This window comes from Geotrypetes seraphini, chromosome 15 (genome assembly GCF_902459505.1).
Source record: "Geotrypetes seraphini chromosome 15, aGeoSer1.1, whole genome shotgun sequence".
Classification (NCBI taxonomy): Eukaryota; Metazoa; Chordata; class Amphibia; order Gymnophiona; family Dermophiidae; genus Geotrypetes; species Geotrypetes seraphini.
In genome coordinates, this window is record NC_047098.1 from 47,684,388 (window position 1) to 47,708,809 (window position 24,422).

The 24,422-nt window shown below is 45.0% G+C and overlaps 1 protein-coding gene across 3 annotated transcripts in view; it reads left to right on the forward strand.

Annotated features, from left to right (window-relative positions):
* USP32 (ubiquitin specific peptidase 32) overlaps positions 1 to 24,422 on the forward strand; it is a 406,702-nt gene that overhangs the window by 347,713 nt on the left and 34,567 nt on the right. For all 3 annotated transcript variants that reach the window (XM_033921901.1, XM_033921902.1, XM_033921903.1), the window contains 2 exons: positions 14,848 to 15,059; positions 22,344 to 22,528. In XM_033921901.1, coding sequence (XP_033777792.1) covers positions 14,848 to 15,059; positions 22,344 to 22,528 — 397 coding nt within the window. The remainder of the gene's footprint in view (positions 1 to 14,847; positions 15,060 to 22,343; positions 22,529 to 24,422) is intronic.

The following is a 24,422-nucleotide window of genomic DNA, read 5'->3' on the forward strand; positions in this document are numbered from 1 at the left end:
GGTGATTAAGGGTTTGTCTCCAACATGTGCCCTACTTGATCCTTGCAATTCAGGAATGTTACAGAATTTGGCCAATGAAATTGCCCCAATGATAACAAAATTGGCTAATAAATATTTTTAAAAATTTTTTATTTAGTTTTTAATGCCAACAGAAAGTGCAATACAAATTACATACAAATAATAATAATCAAATAAGCACTTATAAACAATCGGTATCTATACAAAAAAATAAAAATTCCCTCTCCTATCCATCATTACCATCAGGCATAATACCAAACCAAAAGATATACCCCCCTCCCGCTCCCACCCACCCCTGGATGTATGGGTACAATACAATGGAAAATAAAGATAAAGAGCAACTATAACAAATCTACAAAAGACGTCAATGGACCCCAAACCAATTTGAATATCTTATTATGCCCCAGCAATCAGCATTCATTTTCTCATACTTATAAGTTAAGCATAGCTAATAAATATTTTAATAGAGGGACTTTTCCAGAGAGGTGTAAGCAGGCTACAGTTAAACCAATCTTGAAGAAAGCAGGATTAGATACTGGACAACTGAGTAATTGTCACCCAATTTCTGTTGTCCCATTTTTGGGTAAAGTTGTAGAAAAATTAACAATGATTCAGCTTGATGAATTTGTTTTAGGGATTGGTTGCCTTGACTCTAATCAGGTTGGATTTCATCAGGTGCATAGGGGCAAATTCTATAAATGGTGAATGGGATGTATGTTTTCTGAAAACAAACCAAAAACCTGAGGCAGGCTACCTACACTGTAGGCATCTGTCACAGGTCTAGGGAGATGCATCGGGACACTTAACCCTTTCAGGACCAAGGGACATATTTGTCCCATAACTTTAAAATCCTATAAATTTTGTTTGGGATAGTCTACAGTTCTAAATTTGATATGTACGGATTCCATATGATACTGCCTTTATGTAAACAAACTGGTTCCGACATTCATTCATTAGCGTCGTTGCCAGATTGACGAGAAGATTCACTTGCCACACTGTCCATAAGCCAGAAGTGTGATTTTTTTTTAAAAAAAATAATGATATTTCACCAAAAAAATCAATTTTTTGGCATCTGCAAGCCCTTTTTACCATAAAAATGTCGTCAAAACCACAAAAATTGGCCTACGATCCTTATGGTCCTGAAAGGGTTAAGCTCGCCCTAGGCTGAGCATAGGTGTGGTTTAGCCCAGAAGTGGCCTTGGGTGAGCTTAAGTGACCTTAGGCGTTTCCCTAGGGCCTTGATAGATGCCTGAAATATAGTCCAGCAAAATGCTTGCCTACATTTCAAATAAACGAAGCTGCTGAGCTGATCATGACTAAGAAATCTTCCTGCCGTGATCAGCTGAGCAGCAGGGACCCCCCCCTCCCCCGCTTCGAAGTCGGCCAGTAGGAGGGATGCCCACTTTCTCCTACCACACCCTCCGAGCGAACCCCTAGCAGGAGGGATGTCCACTTCCTCCTGCTGGAACTGCCGATGCCCCCTCCCCCTCTAAGAAATCCCCCAGTAGGAGGGATGCCCACTCCCTCCTGCCAGAACCGCAAACACCCTCTTCCCCTCCCCTCAAACAAATCACCTGGCAAGAGGGATGCCTATTTCTTTCTGCTGCCACTTTCTGGAACTTCCCTCCTCCCCAGCAACACCGCCACCCCCTTCAGAGCTCCTCCCCGGCACCCCCTAACCAGTAGACCCCCCATACCCCCTTTTAAAGATGAAAGTCCAACCAGAGGGATGTGTACATCCTCTAGCCTTAGGCCCGCCACTTCAAAATGTTGGGCCTTCCCAGTACATTCTGGGATACACCGGGGTAGGGCTTGAGGCTCTGATTGGATCCAGATGCCTAAGCCAACCGGAGTCTTAGGCCTCCTTCCCAGTGCATCCTGGGATGCAGTGAGAGTGGCCTATGACTCCGATTAGTCAAATACCTAAGGGGGGGAGGGATGTCGGCATTTCCTCCAGGAAATTGTCCAAACCCTTCTTAAAACTAGCTACGCTATCCACTCTTACCACAAACTTTGGCAATGTGTTCCAGAGCTTAACTATTCTCTGAATGAAAAAATATTTCCTCCTATTGGTTTTAAAAGTATTTCCCTGTAACTTCATCAAGTGTCCCCTAGTCTTTGTAATTTTTCATGGAGTGAAAAATTGATCCACTTGTACCCGTTCTACTCCACTCAGAATTTTGTAGACTTCAGTCATATCTTCCTTCAGCCATCTCTTTTCCAAGCTGAAGAGCCCTAACCTTTTTAGTCTTTCCTCATACGAGAGGAGTTCCATCCCCTTTATCATCTTTGAACCTTTTTTAGTGCCGCTATATCTTTCTTGAGATGAGGAGACCAGAATTGAACACAATACTCCAGGTGAGGTTGCACCATGGCGCGATACAGAGGCAGTATAATATTCTTATTCTTGTTAACCATCCCTTTTTTAATAATTCCTAGCATCTTGTTTGCTTTTTTTGGCTGCCGCCACATGTATTGTCTAATATGACACCCAGATCCTTTTCTTGGGCGCTAATCCCCAAGTGGACCTTAGCATCTGATAACTGTGATTTGGGTTAGTTTTAGATGCTGTACTATCTATGAAAGATCAGGTGGTGAGAGCAGTTCAAATAGGATTTGCGCAACTGCATCTGTTGTACTGTCTGAAACCAATGTTATCAGGGTTAGTATTATCTAGATTAGATTACTGCAATGCCCTGTACCAAGGCATATCTAATGCTAGGTATAGGGTTTGTAGTTAATGATGAATGCTGCAGCCTGTCTAATTACTGGTGTGGCTAGATCAGCACATTTTACACCAGCTTTGAAATATTTACATTGGTTGCTGGTGGTACAAGGAGTATAAGGTGCTAGCTGTAATATTTTGTGTTTAAATCTGTTTTTGGCTAGTCTTTTGTGGGTGTGCAAGAGATCCTGGGTTCTTCAGGCCTCAAGAGATGCAGTGGAAAGTAAATTTTTGACAATAATAACCAAGAATGGTTGCATAAAGAATATATTTTGTAGAAATAATAACAACAACTTTATTCTTATATTCCGCCAAAGCAATAATAGTTCAAGTCTGTTTACAGTAAGAAAAACTAGACAATCAGTGGTTTACAAATCATCAGAAATACATAATAAACAAAAAGATTAAAAACAATAAAACCTTAGGTTACAAATCGATCTAACAACTGCGTGTTTACTAATTTTCTAAAAGAATAATAAGATGAAACGCACATAATAATTTTTCCCAGCCAGTCGTTCATTTTGCCTGCCTGAAAAGCAAAAATTCTGTCCAGAAATCTTTTAAGACGATAGGCTTTTATTGTTGGGTAAGCAAACATATGAATTCTGTGTGTGGGCTTGTTAGAGCGGCCCAGAAGGAAGTGAGATATCAGGTAGACTGGAGACATACCAAATATTGATTTAAAACACATGCAGGCAAATTTAAACAGAACTCTTGCCTCCATTGGCAACCAATGTAATTTTTGATAATAGGGACTAATATGCTCCCATTTTTTCAAATCGAAAATCAACCGTACTGCTGAATTTTGAATAACTCGAAGTCTTTTAAGAGTTTTCTTTTATGTTCCCAAGTAAATTATATTACAACTAGTCTTATAGCCCATTACATTAATGGGTGCTAGAATATATGTGTGCGTGTCTGTCTTTATTTCTTTCTCTCTTTCTCTCCTTCTTCTCTCCTATATTTCTGTCTTTCTTTCTGTCTGTCTTTTTCCTTGGCTGTCCATCCATTCTCCCTTTCCTGTGTCCACCACCACCCCTTCACTGCTCCCCTTATCCAGCAGCAGCCCTTCTCCCTTTTTTTAATTTCTCCCCTGTTTAGCAGCACCTCTTTCCTGTCCCCCTGTCCAGCAGTAGGCCTCCCTTCCTTTTTCTACCCCTGTCCAGCAGCACCCCTTACTTCGCGTCTGCCCTCCGCCACGGCCTGCAGGCGCCGACAGCCACTGCGGTCTGCAGCCGCCGTGGCAGACAGCCTCCGCGCCGCCCGAAGCCGACATCCGCCTTGGGAGAGAGAGATGCGTGAAAGCGCGCATGCGCACTCCTACCTGCGGGGATCTACAGCGCACGGAAAACGGGAGCACGCAGATCAGAGTGCGCATGCGCGGCTTAGGTTTTTATTATATTACTAGTCTTTAAGCCCGTTACATTAACGGGTGCTAGAACATATGTGTGTGTGTCTGTCTTTATTTCTTTCTCTCTCTCTCCTTAACCGCTTTTTTTCTTTCTGCCTTTCTTTTTCCTTGGCTGTCCATCACCACCCCTTGCCTGCTCCCCCTGTCCATTTTCCCTTCCTTTTACCTCCCTGTGTCCACCACCACCCCTTCACTGCTCTCCTTATGCAGCAGCAGCCCTTCTCCCTTTGTTTTACCTCCCCCCTGTCCAGCAGCAACTCTTTCCTTCTCCCCCTGTCCAACATTAGTCCTTCGTTCTTTTTTTCTTCACACCCCCTGTCCATCAGCATCTCTTTCGTTCTCCCCCTGTCCAACGGGTGCTAGAGTAGACGACTGTTTTTTTTTCCTTTCTCTCTCTGTGCTTGGATGCTGTCTGTCTGTCTGTCATTCTTTCTGTCTGTGTCTCTGCCTTGCGCCCTGCCTGCCTGTATTTCTCCATTGCGCCATGCCTGCCTATCTCTCTGTGGCCCCCTTCTCTTCCCCGCCATGATTGGTGTGTGCCCCCAGCACACCCTTCCCCCCAAAGCAGCCCCGTTTTCCAATGCCCCTGCCCCCTTTTGTGCCATGCCTGCCTGCTCCGTGGCCCCCTTCTGTTTCCCCCCTATGATTGCTGTCTGGCCCAGCAAACCCCTCACCCCAAAGCAGCCCCTTTCCCTCTCCCCCTGCATGCCTGCCTGCTCCTTGTGCATCAGCATTTCCCTCCCCCTCACCTGTTCCTTCGTAGCAGCATGCAGATAAAACGGCTCCCTTAGTTCTTTGCTGGATTTTTTTTTTAAGTTTAAAGATGCCTACGCGGCTCCTCTCACGATCCGGCCTGCGTCGGAAGCCTTCTCTGACACAGGCCGGGATCGTGAGAGGAGCCACAGCGGCAGCTTTAAACTTCAAAAAAAATCCAGCAAAGAACTAAGGGAGCCGTTTTCAAAGCCACCGCCGCGTCTCCTCTCATGAGCTGCACTTGCGGCAGATTTCAAATGAAAATAACTTAGGCGGCCAGGGAGTTTAAGGGACAGGATTGTACAGCTGGACTTGCTCCTGGGCCCGCATCTGCCCTCCCCCCTTTCCCTTCCCGCGGTCCGTCTGGCTGCGGTCCGGCCTGTGGAGGCGATCGGTTGGTGACGTATTAGCGCGCATGCGCACTCCTTCGACCACAGACCTACACGCACGGAACACGCAAATAGGAGTGCGCATGCGCGGCTAGCTCTTTATTATATTAGATATAGTCAAGAATGCTTAATATAGAAGACTGCACTAGCAAGCGAAACAATACTGTATCAAAATATTTTTTAATGGTTCGGTGTTTCCAGAAAACTGAGAAACATTTTCTGAGTAGTAGATCTGTATGTTCTTCTAGAATGAGATGCCTATCCAGTGTCACTCCCAAAATGTTTATGGAATAGTCTATGGGAAAGTCCTGACCATTTAAAAATATCAATGTATCTTTAATTTTGTTGTTAGGACTCACCAGGAAAAATTTGGTATTTTCAGAGTGAAGTTTTAATTTGAAATCAATCATCCACAATTCAATCTGGGTTAGGTCTAGAGCTGGTTCTGTGTGTGTATAGGAAAATGTGTGTGTGTGTTTTCCAGAGCAGAGAAAGCTTTGTGGTGTACGTGAATGAATGTGTGTGTGTGTCTGGGCCTGGATAGTGGGTGTATAGGTGTGAATAGTCAGAGAGAGAGATCAGCAAGAGAGGAGGCAGCCAAAGAGAGGGGGTAAGGCTTTTAGCTTGTATTTATAGTTTTGAGACTTGTTCTGAAAATAGCATCTACACTTCTCCCTCCATATTGTGGGGGTTAGGTGCAGAGCTGGCCCACGAATGGGGAAAAATCGCAAATAATTGGGGGGGTCAGCTCTGACCCACCCCCGCCTCCCTCCTGCATCCCCAACCTTACCTGGAGGTCTAGCAGTGACCCAGGGCAGGAGCGATCTTCCTATTCTCCTTCTTCGTGCAAAGCTGTCATCAAAATGGCTGCTGTGAGTTCCCGTTGTTGTCTCGAAATTACAGCGGGAACTCGTGGCAGCCATTTTGATGATGGCTCTGCACGGGGCAGGAGCATAGGAAGATCGCTCCTGCCCCATGTTACCACTAGAACACCAGGTAAGGTTCGGGCAGCCTGCAAAAAGAAGAAAAAAATCAAATTCACGAGTAGGGAAACCGCGAATCCAGAGGGAGAGCTATATTGTTGTTTAAGTATATATTTTCCAGTATCTTTCTTCTAATCATAATTTGGAAACTATTTGAAACACTGGCTTTCAATTGATAATACGTTTCTGTCTTTTAAAGAATGGCTACAGCTGCCTATTCTTGACTGGTTACCTTAAGCATCTCTGTCTTTGGCATATCTGTTGAAACTCAAGAGCTATGGTGGATCCTCCCAGAACTCTGACAAGTACTGGTATTTTAGAAGTCATGTAGTGACATTCTAAGGCTGAATGGGCAGGAGCTTTTAGTCTATCTGCACTGACACTCCCAAGATCAGATTTGTTTAATATAATACCCCAGAGACCTTTGATGCCCCTCTGGTTGGGCCATCTCAAATCCTGACAAGCAGCATTCAGTAATGTAAGGCTGACAATAGCGATCATTCATCAGGCTATTTGTCACTCAAGACCACTGTATTTTCAACAGTCTTTAGAAGTTTATCAGCCATGGAGGACACTGGGACAAAGCCTTGGTAGGAACACATGTGCTTTTAGCACTGCAGGTCTCTAAGAGCTAAAATAATCCTGAATTCTATATCCTTGTTTTTCATTTAAGTATAGAATCTAATACCGTCTAATGAAGGTATTAGATTTTGTACTTCAGCCTTCTAATGAGAATACTTAATAGGCATAATGGATGAAATGTTCAGGTCTTTTATCTGCTGTTATTTACTATGTTACTAAGATCAGGAAATGGTATGCTATGAGCACTGAGTAGAAGAATTAAAATGCATTATGTGCGCTAGCATTTTTTTCGCACGCACTGGATTAGCGCGCGCTAGCCAAAAAAACTACCGCCTACTCAAGATGAGGCGATAGTGGCTAGCGCGCGTTGCATTTTAGCGTGCGCTATTCTGCCTTCGTAAAAAGGCCTTCGTGCCTTCGTAAAAAGAGCCCTAAGGCTTCCATGTTTTCCTGTATAGGGGTGAAACTGTGGAATGCCCTCCCAGGACAGATATGTCTGTGTTGAGAGAATGATTTTTAAAAAGTTTTTTAAAACTAAACTGTTTTTAGCAGCTTTTATGTGAGTTTTTTTAGATAGGTAGACTGGTGCATTTTATTTGCAGAAAGAATGTTTTGTTTGTTGTTGTTGTTTTTTGTCTGATTGATTGTTTTATATATTATGAATGTTTTTTTGGAAACTGCTCTGGTATTAGAGCAGTATATAATTTTTTTCCCCCCAATTTTTTATTCATTTTTAATATACTTACAATAAGTGTAACAGCATTTATAGCATTTTAAACACAAATAGAACACTTAATATTCTGTTAAAACTCTATATCAGAATTATATTTCCCCTCCCCCCTACTTAAAAAAAAACACCAAAAAAGCTCTTCCTCCCACCCCCTCCCACCATCCTGGCTATGCATTTTTAAGGGGAAAAGTAATATTCAATCATTACAATATTTTGTTAATGGCTCCCAAATCTCATGAAATTTCCTTAAAATCCCCTTCTGTACAGCTATTGTCCTTTCCATTTATAAATGTGACATAAAGAGTTCCACCAAAAACTGTAATTAAGTCTCTTCCAGTTTTTCCAGTTACTCGAAATCTGTTGTATGGCAACCCCTGTCATAATAAGTAGAAGCCTATTATTGTTAGCTGATATTTGGCTCTTAGCCCTCATTGACATGCCAAACAATACAGTATCATAGGACAATGCCACTGGATTTTCCAACATACAATTTATTTGACCCCATATTGATTTCCAATAAGTAAGAATCAATGGACAATCCTATATAATAAAAGACTAAGCGCATATGCGCACTTAGGATTTCGTGTTGCTTGCCGCTGTGGTGTGTGATCCGTGGTAGCCAACCCAGCGGCAGGGAACATTCTGGCCACTCCCCTCCTCCCGCCCTCACTCACCCTGGAAGCCAGGCAAGCTTCCTCGGCAGGGAACACACCTCGGCCCTCACTCGCCGCCGCTGCTGCTGCTGATCCTCCTGTAAAAGAGCAGCCTGCGATGGTGGCCGGCTTTAGCGAACCTCGCAGGCCGCTCTCCAACCTCGGTAGCACATTCCCTCTCACGCACGGGATTGCGTCAGAGGGAACGTGCTACCGAGTTGGAGAGCGGCCTGCGAGGTTCGCTAAAGCCAGCCACCATTGCAGGCTGCTCTTTACAGGAGGATCAGCCACCACGGGGATCGTCAGAGGAGCTGCCGGTACTTTGAAACTTAAAAAAAAAACTTCAGCCGCAGCAGGCCAGCCCGCGGGAAGGGAAGGGAAGGGGGAGGGGCCGAGCGGAGCAGGACAGCTCACAGTAAGAGAAGGGAATGGGGGGTGGGGGAAAATGCTGCTACTGCTTCAGCAGGGACCTGGAGGGGAAGGGAAATATCACTGCTGCTTCTGCAAAGGAAAGTGGGGGGGGGGGAGAAGGGAATGGGGAGTGGGGGAAAATGCTGCTACTACTTCACAGGGACCTGGAGGGGAAGGGAAATACCGCTGCTGCTTCTGCAAAGGAAAGTGGGGGGGGGGGGAGAGACAGAAAGAAATACAGACAAAGGAGGACAGGGAGGGAGACAGACGGAAATAAAGACAGACAGGGGACCAGAGAGACAGACAAAAAGAAAGACAGACAGACAAAGGGTGCCAGGGAGAGAGAGAAAAAAATAGCAGGAGGGAGAGAGACAGAAAGAAACAGGAGCAGGGAGAGAAACATAAATAAAGAAAGACAGACAGGCATATATTCTAGCACCCATTAATGTAATGGGCTTAAACACTAATAGAATAATAAATGATCTAATGTCCCAGCTTCGAGATGACAGTGCCAACACCTATTAGATTTAGAGCCATCTAACTTCTGTAAACGGGGTCCAAAATGCTCTATGTAATAGAAAAAAACAAGTTTGTCTCATAGATGTAGACATTGTACATCTCATCCTCCAAGACCAAATTTGTGGCCATTGAGATGCATTAATTTGATGCTTAATCTCAATACTCCAAATGTCCCGAAAGATCGTCTTTGGTTTTTTATTCATGAATCCAGATATCAATTTGTACCACTGAGCATCCTGATGTCCCAGAAAGTCTACCTAAAAACATAAGAAAGGCAAACTATACTTATCACTTAGATTTTTCCATTCAGGGAACCCTACCTGAATGGCCTGCTTCAATTGCAACCACTTATAATTTTGTGATTTATTAAGACCGTATTTATGTAGCAATTGTGAAAAATCAAGCAGCTTACCATTAGAAATAACATCATCTAAAGACGTGTTCTTCAACCTTTTTACACCCGTGGACCGGCAGAAAAAAAAGAATTATTTTGTGGACCGGCAAACTACTAGGACTAAAATTTAAAAACCCCGTTTCCGCCCCATCTCCGCGAGCTCGGTCCCCACAAATCATCTGATCCCATCCAAACAAGCCTCAGTTATGATTTTATATTGAATGTATTTTATTAAAGTATAAAAAGAAACAATATTCTGTACAATTGTCATTTTATAAATACAAATAATTCAGAGCAAGGATCAACAAAACCCCTGTCTCCCCTCCCCTTCACATATATCCCCTCTACTATCAAGAAAACTGAACAAGCCAAATTATTACAGAATGCTACACAGAAATATCATGCTAACAGAATACTGCAGTCACACATGACAGGAATAGTTTTAGGGGAGTGCAACTAGGGCAACTGCCCCCTGGTCAGAGAGCGCCCTAAGCCAGCTGGAAGCTAAAGAAGCACTGCCTGGATTTTGCAGTCCCCAGTTATGTCTAACACCAGCTCTAGCAGGATATATATTTCAAATCTGATATATTCTAATCACAAAATAGAAATAAAATTATTTTTTCTACCTTTTGTCGTCTCTGGTTTCTGCTTTCAATCTTCTTTTCACTCTCTTCCTTCCAGCGTCTGCCCTCTCTATCTCTTCAATCCAGCATCTGCCCCTTCCATCCACTGTCTGTCCTCTCCCCCTTCCATATGGTATCTGTCTTCTTTCTATGCCCCTCTCCCCTTTCCATCCAGCTTGTGCCCCCTCTCTCCTTTTTACATGATTCATTCCAGCTTCACTGCTCTCTTCATTTTTATCTCTCCTTCACCAGATCTATCTTCATTGTCCCTATCTGCTTAATTTTCTGCTGACCCTTTCCTATCATCAATCTCTCTCTTTCTCATGCCTGTGTCTCCCCTTCCCCTCCTCTAATCTCTCTGCCAGCTGTGTCCTTCCTTTTTTCATTCTCCCTTCCCTCCTCCTCATATCCAGCAGTAACTCTCTTCCCTTCTTCCCCTCCCAGCAGCATCTCTCCTTTTCCCTCTCCAGTAGCAGCTGTCCCTTTTTTTCCCTTGCCCAGCAGCTTCCCAGACTCCTTTCCCTCCTCCCCGCCCAGCAGCATCTCTCCTTCTCCCTCTCCAGTAGCAGCTGTCCCTTTTTTCCCTTGCCCAGCAGCTTCCCAGACTCCTTTCCCTCCTCCCCTCCCAGCAGCATCTCTCCTTCTCCCTCTCCAGTAGCAGCTGTCCCTTTTTTTCCCTTGCCCAGCAGCTTTCCAGACTCCTTTCCCTCCTCCCCTCCCAGCAGCATCTCTCCTTCTCCCTCTCCAGTAGCAGCTGTCCCTTTTTTTCCCTTGCCCAGCAGCTTCCCAGACTCCTTTCCCTCCTCCCCTCTCAGCAGCATCTCTCCTCCCTCTCCAGTAGCAGCTGTCCCTTTTTTCCCTTGCCCAGCAGCTTCCCAGACTCCTTTCCCTCCTCCCCTCCCAGCAGCATCTCTCCTTCTCCCTCTCCAGGTCCAGTAGCAGCTGTCCCTTTTTCCCCCTTACCCAGCAGCTTCCCAGACTCCTTTCCCTCCTCCCCTCCCAGCAGCATCTCTCCTTCTCCCTCTCCAGTAGCAGCTGTCCCTTTTTTTCCCTTGCCCAGCAGCTTCCCATACTCCTTTCCCTCCTCCCCTCCTAGCAGCATCTCTCCTTCTCCTTCCCTCCAGGTCCAGTAGCAGCTGTCCCTTTTTTCTCTTACCCAGCAGCTTCCCAGATTCCTTTCCCTCCTCCCCTCCTAGCAGCATCTTTCCTTCTCCCTCTCCAGTAGCAGCTGTCCCTGTTTCCCCTTTCCCAGCAGCTTCCCAGACTCCAATAGTGGCTTTCACCCCTCCCAGCAGCTCTCCTTACTTCTCAGCGCAGTGTTTCAGGAAGGCAGCCTCGGGTCCTTTGTTGGGTCACGCCGCCTCTGAGGAAAGAGGAAGTTGCATCATCAGAGGCAGCTGCGACTCAGCAAAAGCCCCGAGGCTGCCTTCGTGAATCGCTGCGCTGGGAAGTAAAGAAGAGCTGTAGAGAGGGGAGAAAGCCACTGTCTCTCCGGCCTAGTGCAGACTTCAGCTGTTGATCTTGCCGGCCCTGTGCGGACCGGCAAAAATTTCCTGCGGACTGTCACCGGTCCGCGGACCGGCGGTTGAAGAACTGTGATCTAAAGTGCTTATACCTTAAGAAGGACATGGCGTTACTCGAGAGGGTTCAGAGGAGAGCGACACGTCTGATAAAAGGGATGGAAAACCTTTTATGCACTGAGAGATTGGAGAGACTGGGTCTCTTTTCCCTGGAGAAGAGGAGACTTAGAGGGGATATGGTGGAGACTTACAAGATCATGAAGGGCAGAGAGTGGAGAGGGACAGAAAGAGAGAGAGAGAGAGAGAGAGAAAGATTGGAGAAACTGGGTCTCTTTTCCCTGGAGAAGAGGAGACTTAGAGGGGATATGATAGAAACTTACAAGATCATGAAGGGCATAGAGAGAGTAGAGAGGGACAGATTCTTCAAACTTTCGAATAATAAAAGAACAAGAGGGCATTCAGAAAAGTTGAAAGGGGACGGATTCAAAACGAATGCTGGGAAGTTCTTCTTTACCAAACGTGTGGTGGACACCTGGAATGCAATAGGGCAGAGTGCGGTACTGGGGTTCAAGAAAAGATTGCACAATTTCATGCTGGAGGGGGGGATGGAGGGGTGTGGATGGAGGATTGCTGCACGGGTTCTGGACCTGTTGGGCCGCCGCGTGGGTGGACTGCTGGGCGCGATGGACCTCAGGTCTGACCCAGCGTAGGCATTGCTTATGTTCTTATGTTCATCCATTATTTCCAGATAACCTTAACACCGCCAATTTGAATCTTGGAGTTTAGCCAAAGTGTCTGATACGTTGATTTAAGTATTGAAATAGGTGTTAAATTATTAACATATCTTAATGTTTTCCATGTATCTACAAATATTCTGTTTTCTATATATAACCTAGTATATACATTTTTTAAACAGAGAAATGTTAAATAAGGACAAGCATGTATTTCTTTTTATTCTTTCATTCATTTGATTTTTTTGTGTGTGTCATTCTTTTTCTTTTCTTCTTCTCAAGAATATCATAATAATTGAGACCACATGGCCAAGGGCATGGGAGCAGATACTAATGTGATGCCTCTTTCTTAGATAAACCCTGTATCTGCCTCTGCTCTAGCTGCTTTGTTAACTAACCCCCCTTTTACGAATCCGCATTAGACTTTTTTATTGACAGCTGCAGCGGTATTAGCTTTGACACTCATAGAATTCCTGTGATTGGCTGAGCTAATACTGCCGTGGCCGGCAATAAAAAAAAAAAAAAAAAGCCTAATGTGGCTTCGTAAAGGAAGGGGGGGGGGGGTAAGTTTTCAGTGGGAAAATTGCTGCCAAGGCTTGTAAGACCAGAGATCTTGCTGATCAAAGGAAATAAGGACAGGCCAACTATGCAGCATGTTGGGGAACATTCTTTTCTGCTCACTGCAAGTGAAACCCCATCACCTTTGATTCAACATTTTGGGCAGATGAGGGTCTTGCGATGTATGGATATATTTTTACAAAATGTAAAGTATACACTTAGAATACATACACATTTTCACCAGCTTGGGAACAACACTGAGGCCCGGATTCTGTATAGGATGCCCGGGAAGGGCGTCCTATATAGAATTGGGCCTAGGTCCACCCAATTCTGTAACCGACATCCATGTTACAGACGCTGGTTACAGAACCGGGTTACCGTAGATGCGGCCGCTATACTTATCGTGGTAAAGGATCTCCCTGTCATGATAAGTATAGCGGCCACAGCTGCCAGTCCTCCCACCCCGTACGATCGTGGCAGGAGGGAGCCCGACCCCTCCTTCCCGATGACCCCCCACCCGCCCCTGATGTTCGCCGGCAGGAGGGTGCCCAACCCCTCCTGTCAGTAGGCCCCCCCAGACGATCGCAGCAAGAGGGTGCCCAACCCCTCCTGCCCAATGACCGCCCACCTTTTTCCAAAGATTACCCCAAACCCTCCCAACGAAACGCCCCAACCCCCTTCCCCCAGACCCCCCCAACGAAACACCCCCAACCCCCCTCCCCCGGAACCCCCCAGGCTCACCTAGCAAGTTAGCTGGCCAGACGGGTCCTCGCACCGGCTGACCAGCAGGGAGACCACATGAAGCGGGCCTGCCCCTCCTCTGCCTAACCCACAGGAGCCTAGGGCCTGATTGGCCCAGATACTTAAGGGCCCTCCTATGGGCGGGGCCTTAGGTACATGGGCCATCTAAGTCCCCGCCCATAGGAGGGGCCTTGCTAGATGAGCCCGGGGAGGGGGACTTGGGGCGTTTCATTGGAGGGATTTGGGGACAAGGGGTTCATTGGGGGGTCCAGCAGGAGGGATTAGGCACCCTCCTGATGGCGAACTTCAGTAAAGGGTGGGTGGTCATCGGGCAGGAGGGGTTGGGCACCCTCCTGCTGCGATCATCTGGGGGTAGGGGGCTTACCGGCAGGAGGGGTTGGGTATCCTCCTGATGGCGGTCTTCAGTAAAGGGTTGGATGGTTATCGGGCAGGAGGGGTTGGGAACCCTCCTGCTGCGATCGTCTGGGAGGTAGGGGGCCTACAGGCAGGAGAGATTGGGTACCCTCCTGACGGCGATCATCGGGGGCGGTTGAGGGGTCTTTCAGCAGGAGGGATTGGGCATCCCTCCTGCTGCCTTTGTTTAGGAGGGGGAGACTGGCAGCCACAGCCGCTATACTAATCGTGATTAAGTATAGCAGCCGTGTCTACTTACAATGTAGGCCAGAAAGAAAATATTAAGTTGAACCTGACATATTAGAGAATATTACTAGAGAATTAGCTTAATAGGAACAGCAGTTCTTAAAGTAAATTTAACCAGAAGATAATTACAATTAGATTACTTAACAATAGCAGTATTTTAGTCTAATATCTGTAATTATTTAAGTACAGTTTAGCTGACATTCAACTTCACTGACAGCACATGAGTTGGAAATGTATTACATCTTAATCCTAGTACACATTTCTTCAACTGTATTTCAGACTCCTGTGTGGGAAATTTAGAGTTGAACTGGCTGCAACTTTGTTATAAGATTTGAGTTTTAAAGATGGAGCTGGTTTAATTATCCATCTTTGGCAGAAAACCCATTAAGAATGCATTTGCATGAAGGGCAAGTGTTTAAAAAAGCACTTCTGCTTGAATTTTTCAGATTCCTGCACGTTGCCCACTGCCACTGGAATATGCAACGTCACTTCAAATGGAGATGTATGTAGGCCAGTGCTGATTCCTAATGGATTGCCAAATACTGTAGTGCCATGTGGAACAGACAAACTTCTTACAAATGGAGTCTTGAATGGCCATGTGCCAGCCCTTTTAGATAACCCCTTCATAGGATACATCATCGCAGTTCATAGGAAAATGGTGAGTAGAATGCAGGCTAACACTTGGCAGAAACATTTTTGCTGTCATCACTGCAGTTGACCACAGTAGAATGCTCCAATACTGCATTTTTATGCAGGAACATGATCTGTGTTTAAGTTTATCCAGATTTAAGTGATTTTTGGTCACATAAAGTGGAAGGGGCTAAAATGAGAAAAGAAAATTTTGACTGTCTCTGTGGACCCCCATCAGGGTTCCCAGACCCAAAGAAACATTTCTGCTATGGGCTTTCTTTTTTTTGTCAATTGCTAACATGTGGAGTAACTTTTGTACTGGCCTTAAGTATAGATTTTCCTTAGTGTTATTAAACTGAGAGCAGGAGTGAAGGGAAAGGATCACGCCATATTAGATAGGGAAGAACAGCCATAAATGGTGGATCACATTCTTCATGTATGTTATACATGAAAAACACCCACAGGAAAAAAGCCAGCTTTGTTGGTACTTTGTATCTGCATCTAATTCAAAACAAAAGTATACAAGTCCACTGGCAAAGGGTATCCATGCTGAGAACTAGAAAATCGCCAGTTTATAAAGAGCATGAACATTTAAGGGTGGCTGGCAACCCTAGCTCAGAGTTTCCAACATATGATATGCGTACCTTGGGGGTCCACTGCATTACCTTCTTTTGCCTTCCAGCACCTGCATCTTTCTCACCCCCAGTCATCCCTTTGCCAGGACCCAGATATGTGGCCACTGCCGCCGCCACCTGTCTTCAACCCCACTGGGCCCTTATTTGCTCTCCCCAGCTCCTCATGTGTCCTCATTACTAGTGCGTGTTACTGGGCTAGAGTCTCTTCTTCAGTGCATGCGTGGCCCTCCCATGCATGCACCATTACTGTCCTCGACTCCTTCCTCCCACTCGTGAGCCCTGTTGGTACCACCCCTTTACGCATATGCATCAAAGTGGGTGGAGCCGCAGGGTCTTCCCAAGCGCATAGACATGAAGGCTCTTTCTTGTTCAAGTTAGTGCCAGTGTCGGGCCATGTGTGGACTCCAGACTCCAGATCAGGCAGTGGGGTGGGGGTGGGGGGCAGAAATTTAGAGGAGGAGAAACACTGGACTTGCCTGGGGGAAGAGGGGAAGGAGAGAAGGGGCGATGTTGGACTGTGGGAGGTGGGGAAATGGAGAGAGTTGGTAAGGCTGACTGGATGGATGGATGGGGAGAAAGGGCAGGAAAGAGAGGAGAAATGGATGGAGAGGAAGGGAAGAAAAGAAAAGAGGAGAAAATGCACATGGATGGAGAGGGAGGGAAGGGGAACTGAAGGAAAAGGGAAAATGCATATGGATGACTTGGTAAGACTGGGTGGATGGAAGAGGAGATAGGGCAGGAAGAGAGGAGAAATGCTGGACATGGAAGAGGAGAGAGGGGATAATGCTGCATATGGGATAGAGAGGAAGGAAAGAAAGCAGGAAATGTGCATGGATGGAGGGGGAGGAACGGGGAACTAAAGGAACAGGAAAAATGCACATGGATAGAGACTTGGTAAGGCTGGCTGGATGATTGCGTGGAAGGGGAGACAGGGCAGGGAAGAGGAGAAATGCTGGACATGGATGTAGGAGAAGGAGAGAGGCAATATGCTGCATATAGGATAGAGAGGAAGGGAAGAAAAGAGGAGGAAATGCACATGGATGCAGGGAGCTGGAAGGGGGAACTGAAGGAAAAGTGAAAATGCTGGACATGGATGGAGAGACTTGGTAAGGCTGGGTGGGGGGAAGAGGAGAAACTAGGGCAGGGAAGAGAGGAGAAATATTGGACATGGATGGAGGAGAGTGGGGATATGCTGCATATGGGATGGAGAAGAAGGGAAGAAAAGAGGAAGAAATGCTCATGGATGGAGGGAGAGGAAAGGGGAACTGAAGAAAAAGGGCAGATGTGCACATGGATGGAGAGAGTTGGTAAGAAATGTTCTTGTACAATCCCACTATATTTCGGGATCAGTGGGTTATTTCCCTCTACCAAAGACTTTGTAGGAAGCCTCAAAAATTCAAAGACTTAAACCCCTCCTCCTCATACCTCATCACTGTGCCAGTGCCTCAGTACTTCAGTCACTCTTCCTACAAGCCAGGCTGTAGAAGCTGATCTTTTCTGCTCGTGTTTAATTTCACGTATTTTCAGTAGCTTGCTTTTGCGGTTTTCACCCTCGATCTGTGGAGGTTCCCTGCGGGGATGGCCTTGACTGCAGGAGATCGCAGACCTTTGTAGAAAGTCTGCTTCTAGGGGGATCCCTGCTTTTTAGTAAGCCCCCTGGACAGCCTGCACATCAGAAGATGGCTCAAGGACCGTTCCTTTGGGAGCTAGCTTACTCCAGGTTTGTCCGCTAGTGGGTAGAGCGCAGGCAGAGTGGTTCCATGGAGGCACGCCTGGGATCAGAGCCAGACTGTGTTCCTAGGCAGGCATCTGCATGGCGTGTCCAAAGGTGGTGGAGGTCTGCAGCTGTGGTGGTCAGGCCGGTAGGACAGTCAGAAGATTTGAAATCCAGATTTCTAGTTCACTGAGGCAAAGGATCTCCCTGTGAGCTGTTTTCAGTTCTGTCTGCAGTGTCTCTCATTCAGCACATAATCACAATAAGTAGAGAATGACACAGTGGCTGTTAACCGCGGTAACCCACCGAAACGGTGGGAGGAAAACAGTGTTCACCGTGGCTATGGGAACAAGGCCATTCACCGCCCCGTGGAGCGGTGAATGGCCTTGTCTCCGCAGTTAAGGGAGGGAACGTACACGGTCACCGAACACGCTCCCTCCCCCCTTACTGATAGCCGCTGCCGCCGCCCGATTGCCATCACTGCTCAAGCATCTCCCTTCTTACTGATCGCTGCTGTCCGATCACCCTCCCTCCCTGCCCCTTACCTTCGCGGCAGGCAATTTCTCTAAATTTGCTTCCTACAAGCAGCCGGAACGTTGACATCGCGTGTGGCTGCTGTAAAGGTCATCTCTGACACAACCGGAAGTTGCATCAGAGATGACCTTTCCTGCAGCCACATGCGATTTCAGCGCTCCAGCTGCTCATAGGAAGCAAATTTAGAAATTGCCTGCTGCGAAGGTAAAGGGCAGGGAGGCAGAAAGAGGAAAGGTGGGGTGGAGAAGGACAGACGCTGAAGGGAACTGGGGAAGGTGGAGTGGAGAAGAACAGATGATGAAGGGAACTGGGGAAGAACAGACACTGAAGGGAACTGGGGAAGGTGGGGTGGGGAAGAACAGACGCTGAAGGAAACTGGGGAAGGTGGGGTGGGGAGGAACAGACGCTGAAGGGACATGGGGAAGAGAGAGATTCCAGACTATGGGGAGAGCGGAAGGAAGAAGATGGGTGCCAGACCAATTGGGGGGTGGGGGGGGGTGGAAGGAGAGATGGAAGGGAGAGGCACAATAACAGAGCATATGGAAGAGACAGAGAAGGCAGACAGTGGATGGAAGGAAATGAATGAATGAGGAGATGAGGAAAGCAGAAACCAGCCAACAAAGGTAGAAAACAAATGTATATTTATTTATTTATTTTTTTGCTTTAGGATAAAGTTGTATATTAGTTGTGTTGATAAAAATTCATAGCTCTATCACTGATCACCTTAAATAGATAATAAATATAATATATATAAGTTGTATATTAGTTGTGTTTGATAAAAATTCATAGCTCTATCACTGATCACCTTAAGTCAGGGGTGTTAAAGTCCCTCCTCGAGGGCCGCAATCCAGTCAGGTTTTCAGGTTTCCCCCAATGAATAGTCATGAGATCTATTAGCATACAATGAAAGCAGTGCATGCAAATAGATCTCAGAAGAGGTGATAGGACAGAGTACGATATTGGGTTTCAAAAAGGGATTGGATGATTTCCTGAAGGAGAAGGGGATTGAAGGGTATAGATAGAGAGTTACTATACTAGATATTAAATGATTAGGGAATAAAAGATTTAGGTAAAGGATCACTTACAGGTCATGGACCTGGGGGGCCACTGCGGGAGCGGACTGCTGGGCACGATGGACCCCCTGGTCTGACCCGGCAGAGGCAATGCTTATGTTCTTATGTTCTTATATTCATTGGGGAAATTCTGAAAACCTGACTGGATTGCAGCCCTCGAGGAGGGACTTTGACACCCCTGCCTTAAATAGATAATAAATATAATATATATATAATAAAATTACACTATCAAACTGGTTTCAAAAAGTGCTATTAAGTGAACGCTCAGACCCACAACCTGAACTCTAGTGATTTTTCATGGAGCCAGTTGCAAATGAGACCATCATAGCTTGTTCACTGTCTCTGCCACCTGCTTCCCATTATGCCTAAGAACTCTACATAGATAAGAAGATTGTTATTTATCTGTATTGCATGGTGGCAAGAATTCAACTCTGCAACTGCTCCGGGTACATTCTTAAATTCTAAACTGCTGTCATGCTCTCTCCGATCCCCCAACCTAGGTTTCACAGTTGGCTTCTTCAGGAGGGGACACCGAGGGAACAAAACACAATCAAACTACCACCCAGTGAGAAGTGGATCCTACTGTCCACTGAGCACAAGAAGCACCAAAATACACCCATACAATTCTCTTCCAAACCTTATAACATTCACTAAACTTCCAAATCACAGCTTACCAGGTAACAGGACTTCTCCACCCAACTAACAGACAGCTCCAGGGACTTCATTCTATCACAGGTCACGCCCACTAAATACCTCCCAGTCTCTGATGTCACTCAAAAACATCAGAAGATGGACAACCCTCCTAACCAATCAGAAAGGACAAAAACGTACTTTAAATCTCAAAGTTTAAACCAATCAATCTCATTGTTCAACCCATGGGAGCTAGAGTGTGCCACTGAAAAATAAATCTATGCTCATGTTGTAACAAATAATGCGACACATTACCTGTTTCTTTATTGGCTTTCAGTAATACAGTGTATTTAACATCTTCCACCCTGTGTCCATTCTCCAGCCAATGACTGACTAGGGGGGGCTGTAAGACGCTGGCATTGAATATTACTAAGATGTGCAGCGATACGTAATTTTATGACCCATCTAGTGTACCCAACATAGAACTTGCTACAAGGGCACACTATGCAGTATATCACTGCCTGAGATAAAAATTCATAAACAAAGCCCTGCCAGCTGAACTTCTCTTTCTCTAGTTCAGCAGCCAGAACTGTAATTTATAAGGAAGGAATAAGTTAAATATTGCAGTACTGAGGCTTGTATGGATGCTGCGGGGACAGTGGTCACAGGGCAGGGATGGAGTGGGGATAGTGGTCGTGGACATGGAGTGGGGACAGTGGTCGCGGGGGCAGGGACAGGGTCGGTGGTCTCAGGGACAGTGACAAATTTTTTCCCTGCATTCTTTAACAGTAAGTACAGGCTGACAGTCTGAATCAGTGATTTGGGTTTTTTAAAAAAGGGGGTTTGGGGTGGTTTCCTGCATACCCTACCTATCCCCACCTCTAAAATCCCAAAATTGCCAATTTTTGAGGGTTCCTGTGATTTTTCTGGGCAAGTAGACCATAGGATTTACAAGAAAGAAGATTAGCAAAGGTAAGAACCTAATCTTTCGTCCTATACAATCCCACTTTATACTGGGACCAGTGGGACGTAACAGAGCAGTCCCAGAATTCAGGGTGGGACTGATGAGCCTGCTGCCAGAACAGAAGTCACCAAAAGCAGCATCCTTCTAGGCTGCCACATCGATCCTGTACTAAGTAGCAGCTCTGCAAATCTCATCCAGAGAAACAGCAGATGACAAAACCACTGGTGAGGAGGAGAGTCGTCCATGTTGGCTGACTGCCTACAGGATGTGCCTCTCGTGGCGAGAGGAACGCCTGTAGGAAGTCAGTCGGTGTAGATGGCACCTCCCGGATCCCCCAACTGAAGCGGGTCACGGCCAGATGGGCCTCCACGCATGTGTGGACATCGATGCAATGATGTCATGCATGTGAGTGACATCGTCATGCCGATGTCCGCGCACTTCCGGGTGTTTTCCGGTCAGGGTTCTGGATTTAGTGTGCCGCTGGCCGGAAAGTTTGTGAGACACTGATTTACCAAGATGGAGAACGTAGGAGGAGTTGCAGAGGGTTTAGGAGAAAAGAGGAGCAGCTCAGTCTTGGATATGCTTAGTTTCAGATGACGGTAGGACATCCAGGCAACAATGTAAGCCAAACAGGCAGATACTTTTTCTTGGACTTTAGGTGAAATTTCAGGTGTAGAGAGGTAGATCTGGGAGTCATCAGCATATAGGTGATACTGGAAGCCATGGAAGGAGATCAGGGCACTATCAACTTACTCTACCTAATTAATAAAAACCACAGAGAGCTTTGAGTAATATTGATTGGGGGAGAGGGTTATTCCTTATTTTCTTTATTATATAGTGATTGAATGCCAGAGTTTTGTTTTTCGAAGATGATGTCAACTTTTTTAGCAAGGCAAATGTCAGAACAGGTTGATTGAATGCTTCATTGTCTGCATTCTACTTCAGCTACTGGGCATTGTAAGATAACTAACATTTTGTTTTATAAAGTTCAGAGCAAGAAAGCTGCTTAATTTTCTTACTGAACTGTACTAGCTTTTCGTATTTCTTATCACTCATCATGCCTCAGGTATGAGCAATGTAATTTTGCCCACTTAATAGCTGCAAGGTCTTCTAAGTGATGAGCATAATTCTTTTGGCAGTTCAAGGCTACCATCAATATCCTCGGCAGTGTTAGATGTCAGATATTGCGAGTTTTCAAAAGAGAGACATCAGAAAATTCTGCTTAGAAGCATATCAGTTCTAGGTACTTAGACATCAATTACTGGGAGACCTTTGAAGACCTGTTTACAACAGTGTATATCTCTTTCATAAGGCACTTGTCTCACAAATGCCTCTTGCAAGACTGAGAGTCCTTGAAGTAATATTCTTTGTAGAATAAATAGTAGTGATTTAAGATTTATATAGAAAGAAATTATAACATTCTACATTGTTTTTTACTTCTGAAGTATCCCACACACAGTCTACTTCCTGGAGTATATGTCACTAAAGTATCTTTAGCTCAGATACGTTAAATAGCTTGCAAAAGAGAGGGTGGCTGGATTACTCTGACAATCTGACTATTAGATAATCATGGTCATCCTTCCTTTTTTTGTTATAAGATCATCTTTCAGAATGACTTAGTTCAAGAGCAGCTGAAAACCCTGAAAAGAAGACAGCAGAGTGACGACAGTATCATTTAAACTTGATTTAGTTGCTGAGGTCAATGTTAAGAAGAAAGCACTCGGTTTAAGGTTTTTTATTTCCTTTTTTTTTTTTTCTTAAGATGAGAACAGAACTTTACTTCCTGTCATCTCAGAAAAATCGCCCCAGTCTTTTTGGAATGCCCTTGATTGTCCCATGTACAGTACACACCCGGAAAAAAGACCTTTATGATGCTGTGTGGATTCAGGTATCCCGACTTGCCAGCCCTCTTCCTCCTCAGGAAGCTAGTAACCACGCACAAGACTGGTGAGTGCATAATCTCTTCAGAAAGGTGGATAATAGAGCCCAATAAATAAAATAAGTAATCTAATCAAATATTTTGCCCATTACTGCTTAGAGAAGCAAAGGTTCATTTTTCTAGTTTTTATTTAAATTCTAGCACATACAAATTGAAAGCCCTCTGTGTCTGCTGACTCTGCATGGTATGAATGTTTTGGGGTTTTCTTTGTATTTTGGAGCCTGAAATATCTGTATCGTTTTGCCTATTGCCAAACCAAATGGATGAATATAATGCTCCAAAGATATACATTACATTTTAGTTACATGAAAATGACATTCTAATACAATTCATGCTTTATAATGCAACTATGTACATGAAAAGCAGCTGGAGATAGTCTGCGTCATGACAGATATCACTTCTACATAATTCATGAGACATCCTTCAGTGTTAGTGTTTCATTCAACTGTAATAATGGACACCTGCTATGGGTCTGTAAAACTCAACCTAGTTGCAGCCTTTGACGGCTAGGCGTTGTGCCACTTGATTCACCTAACAGGATTTGAGTGACATACACTTCTCAACTCAGCAGTAAAATATAAGTTTATAGGAACATCCATTTTTGGTTCATCAGGATTTCAGAGCTTTTGTCTTTGTCTGTGAATGACTTTAAAAATCTGCTTTACATCAGCAAAGCAGGATAAATCAGGCAGGCAAGTGTGAGATTCCATCTAACAATGCTCTCAGAACTCGGATAGAACATGCATCTGAGGAGGCCAAACAGCCATCTCAGTGTGCTTCTCAGTGTTTTTTCATTCTCTCTGCTGCATGGAACACACTCATATATTTTTTGTTTTTTTGTGCTGCCTAATTAATAATTTCACCTTTTTGTTGTCTTTTAAGTTTTATAGCTGTGGGTTCCCTGCTAGGATATTTTTATTTAACCCTAATTTTGACATAGCATCCTCATACATACTGTAGGTGTGTTTTGGGCAGAGTTTAGGCAGGGCCTTCTCTGTACCTTTCCTAAATCCACTACCTCTTTTTGGAGATATGGCAACCAGAATTGCACACAGTATTTGAGGTGTGGCCATACCATAGAGCGATAAAAGGGCATTTTTACATTTTCATGCCTTCCCTGATAATTCCTAACATTCCATTTGCTTTCTTAGCTGCCTCTGCACATTGAGCTGAGGATTTCAATGTATCCTCAACAATGACACCTAGATTCTTTTCCTGGGCAGTGATTCCTAACATGGAATCCTGTATCACGTAGTTATAATTTGGGTTCCTCTTTCTCACATGCATCACTTTGTACTTACTCACATTAAACGTCATCTGCCATTTTGACGCTCAGTCTCCCAGTCTCACAAGGTCCTCTTGCAATTTTTCACAATCTTCTTGTGATTTAACAACTGTGAACAACTTTGTGTCATCAGCAAATTTAATTATCTCACTAATTATTCCCATCTCTCTATATCATTGATAAATATGTTAAAAAGCAGTGGTCCCAGGACAGATCCCTGTGGAACCCCACCATATACCCCCTTCATTGAGAATATTGACCATTTAAACCTGCTCTCTGTTTTCTGTCTTTCAACCAGTTCTTAATCCATAATGGGACATTACCTCCTATCCCATGATCCTCTAATTTTCTCAGACGTCTGTCAAACACTTCATTTTGCATAGGGGCACTACCTGGGAATTGGGATATTCAAGTCAGCCTACTTGTTGGCAGATAAAACAAAGTTATATACCTGTAATGGGGATTATACTTAGACAGCAGGGTAAATGTATTTATTTTATTTGAAACACAAGATTCTAGGTCAGTAATGATCTGGAGAATTCCCAAGGGATAATTCCAACCCACCAATTGTCACCTGAAAAATTATCATTTAAATCATTTTGCCTCTAACCAGTTCC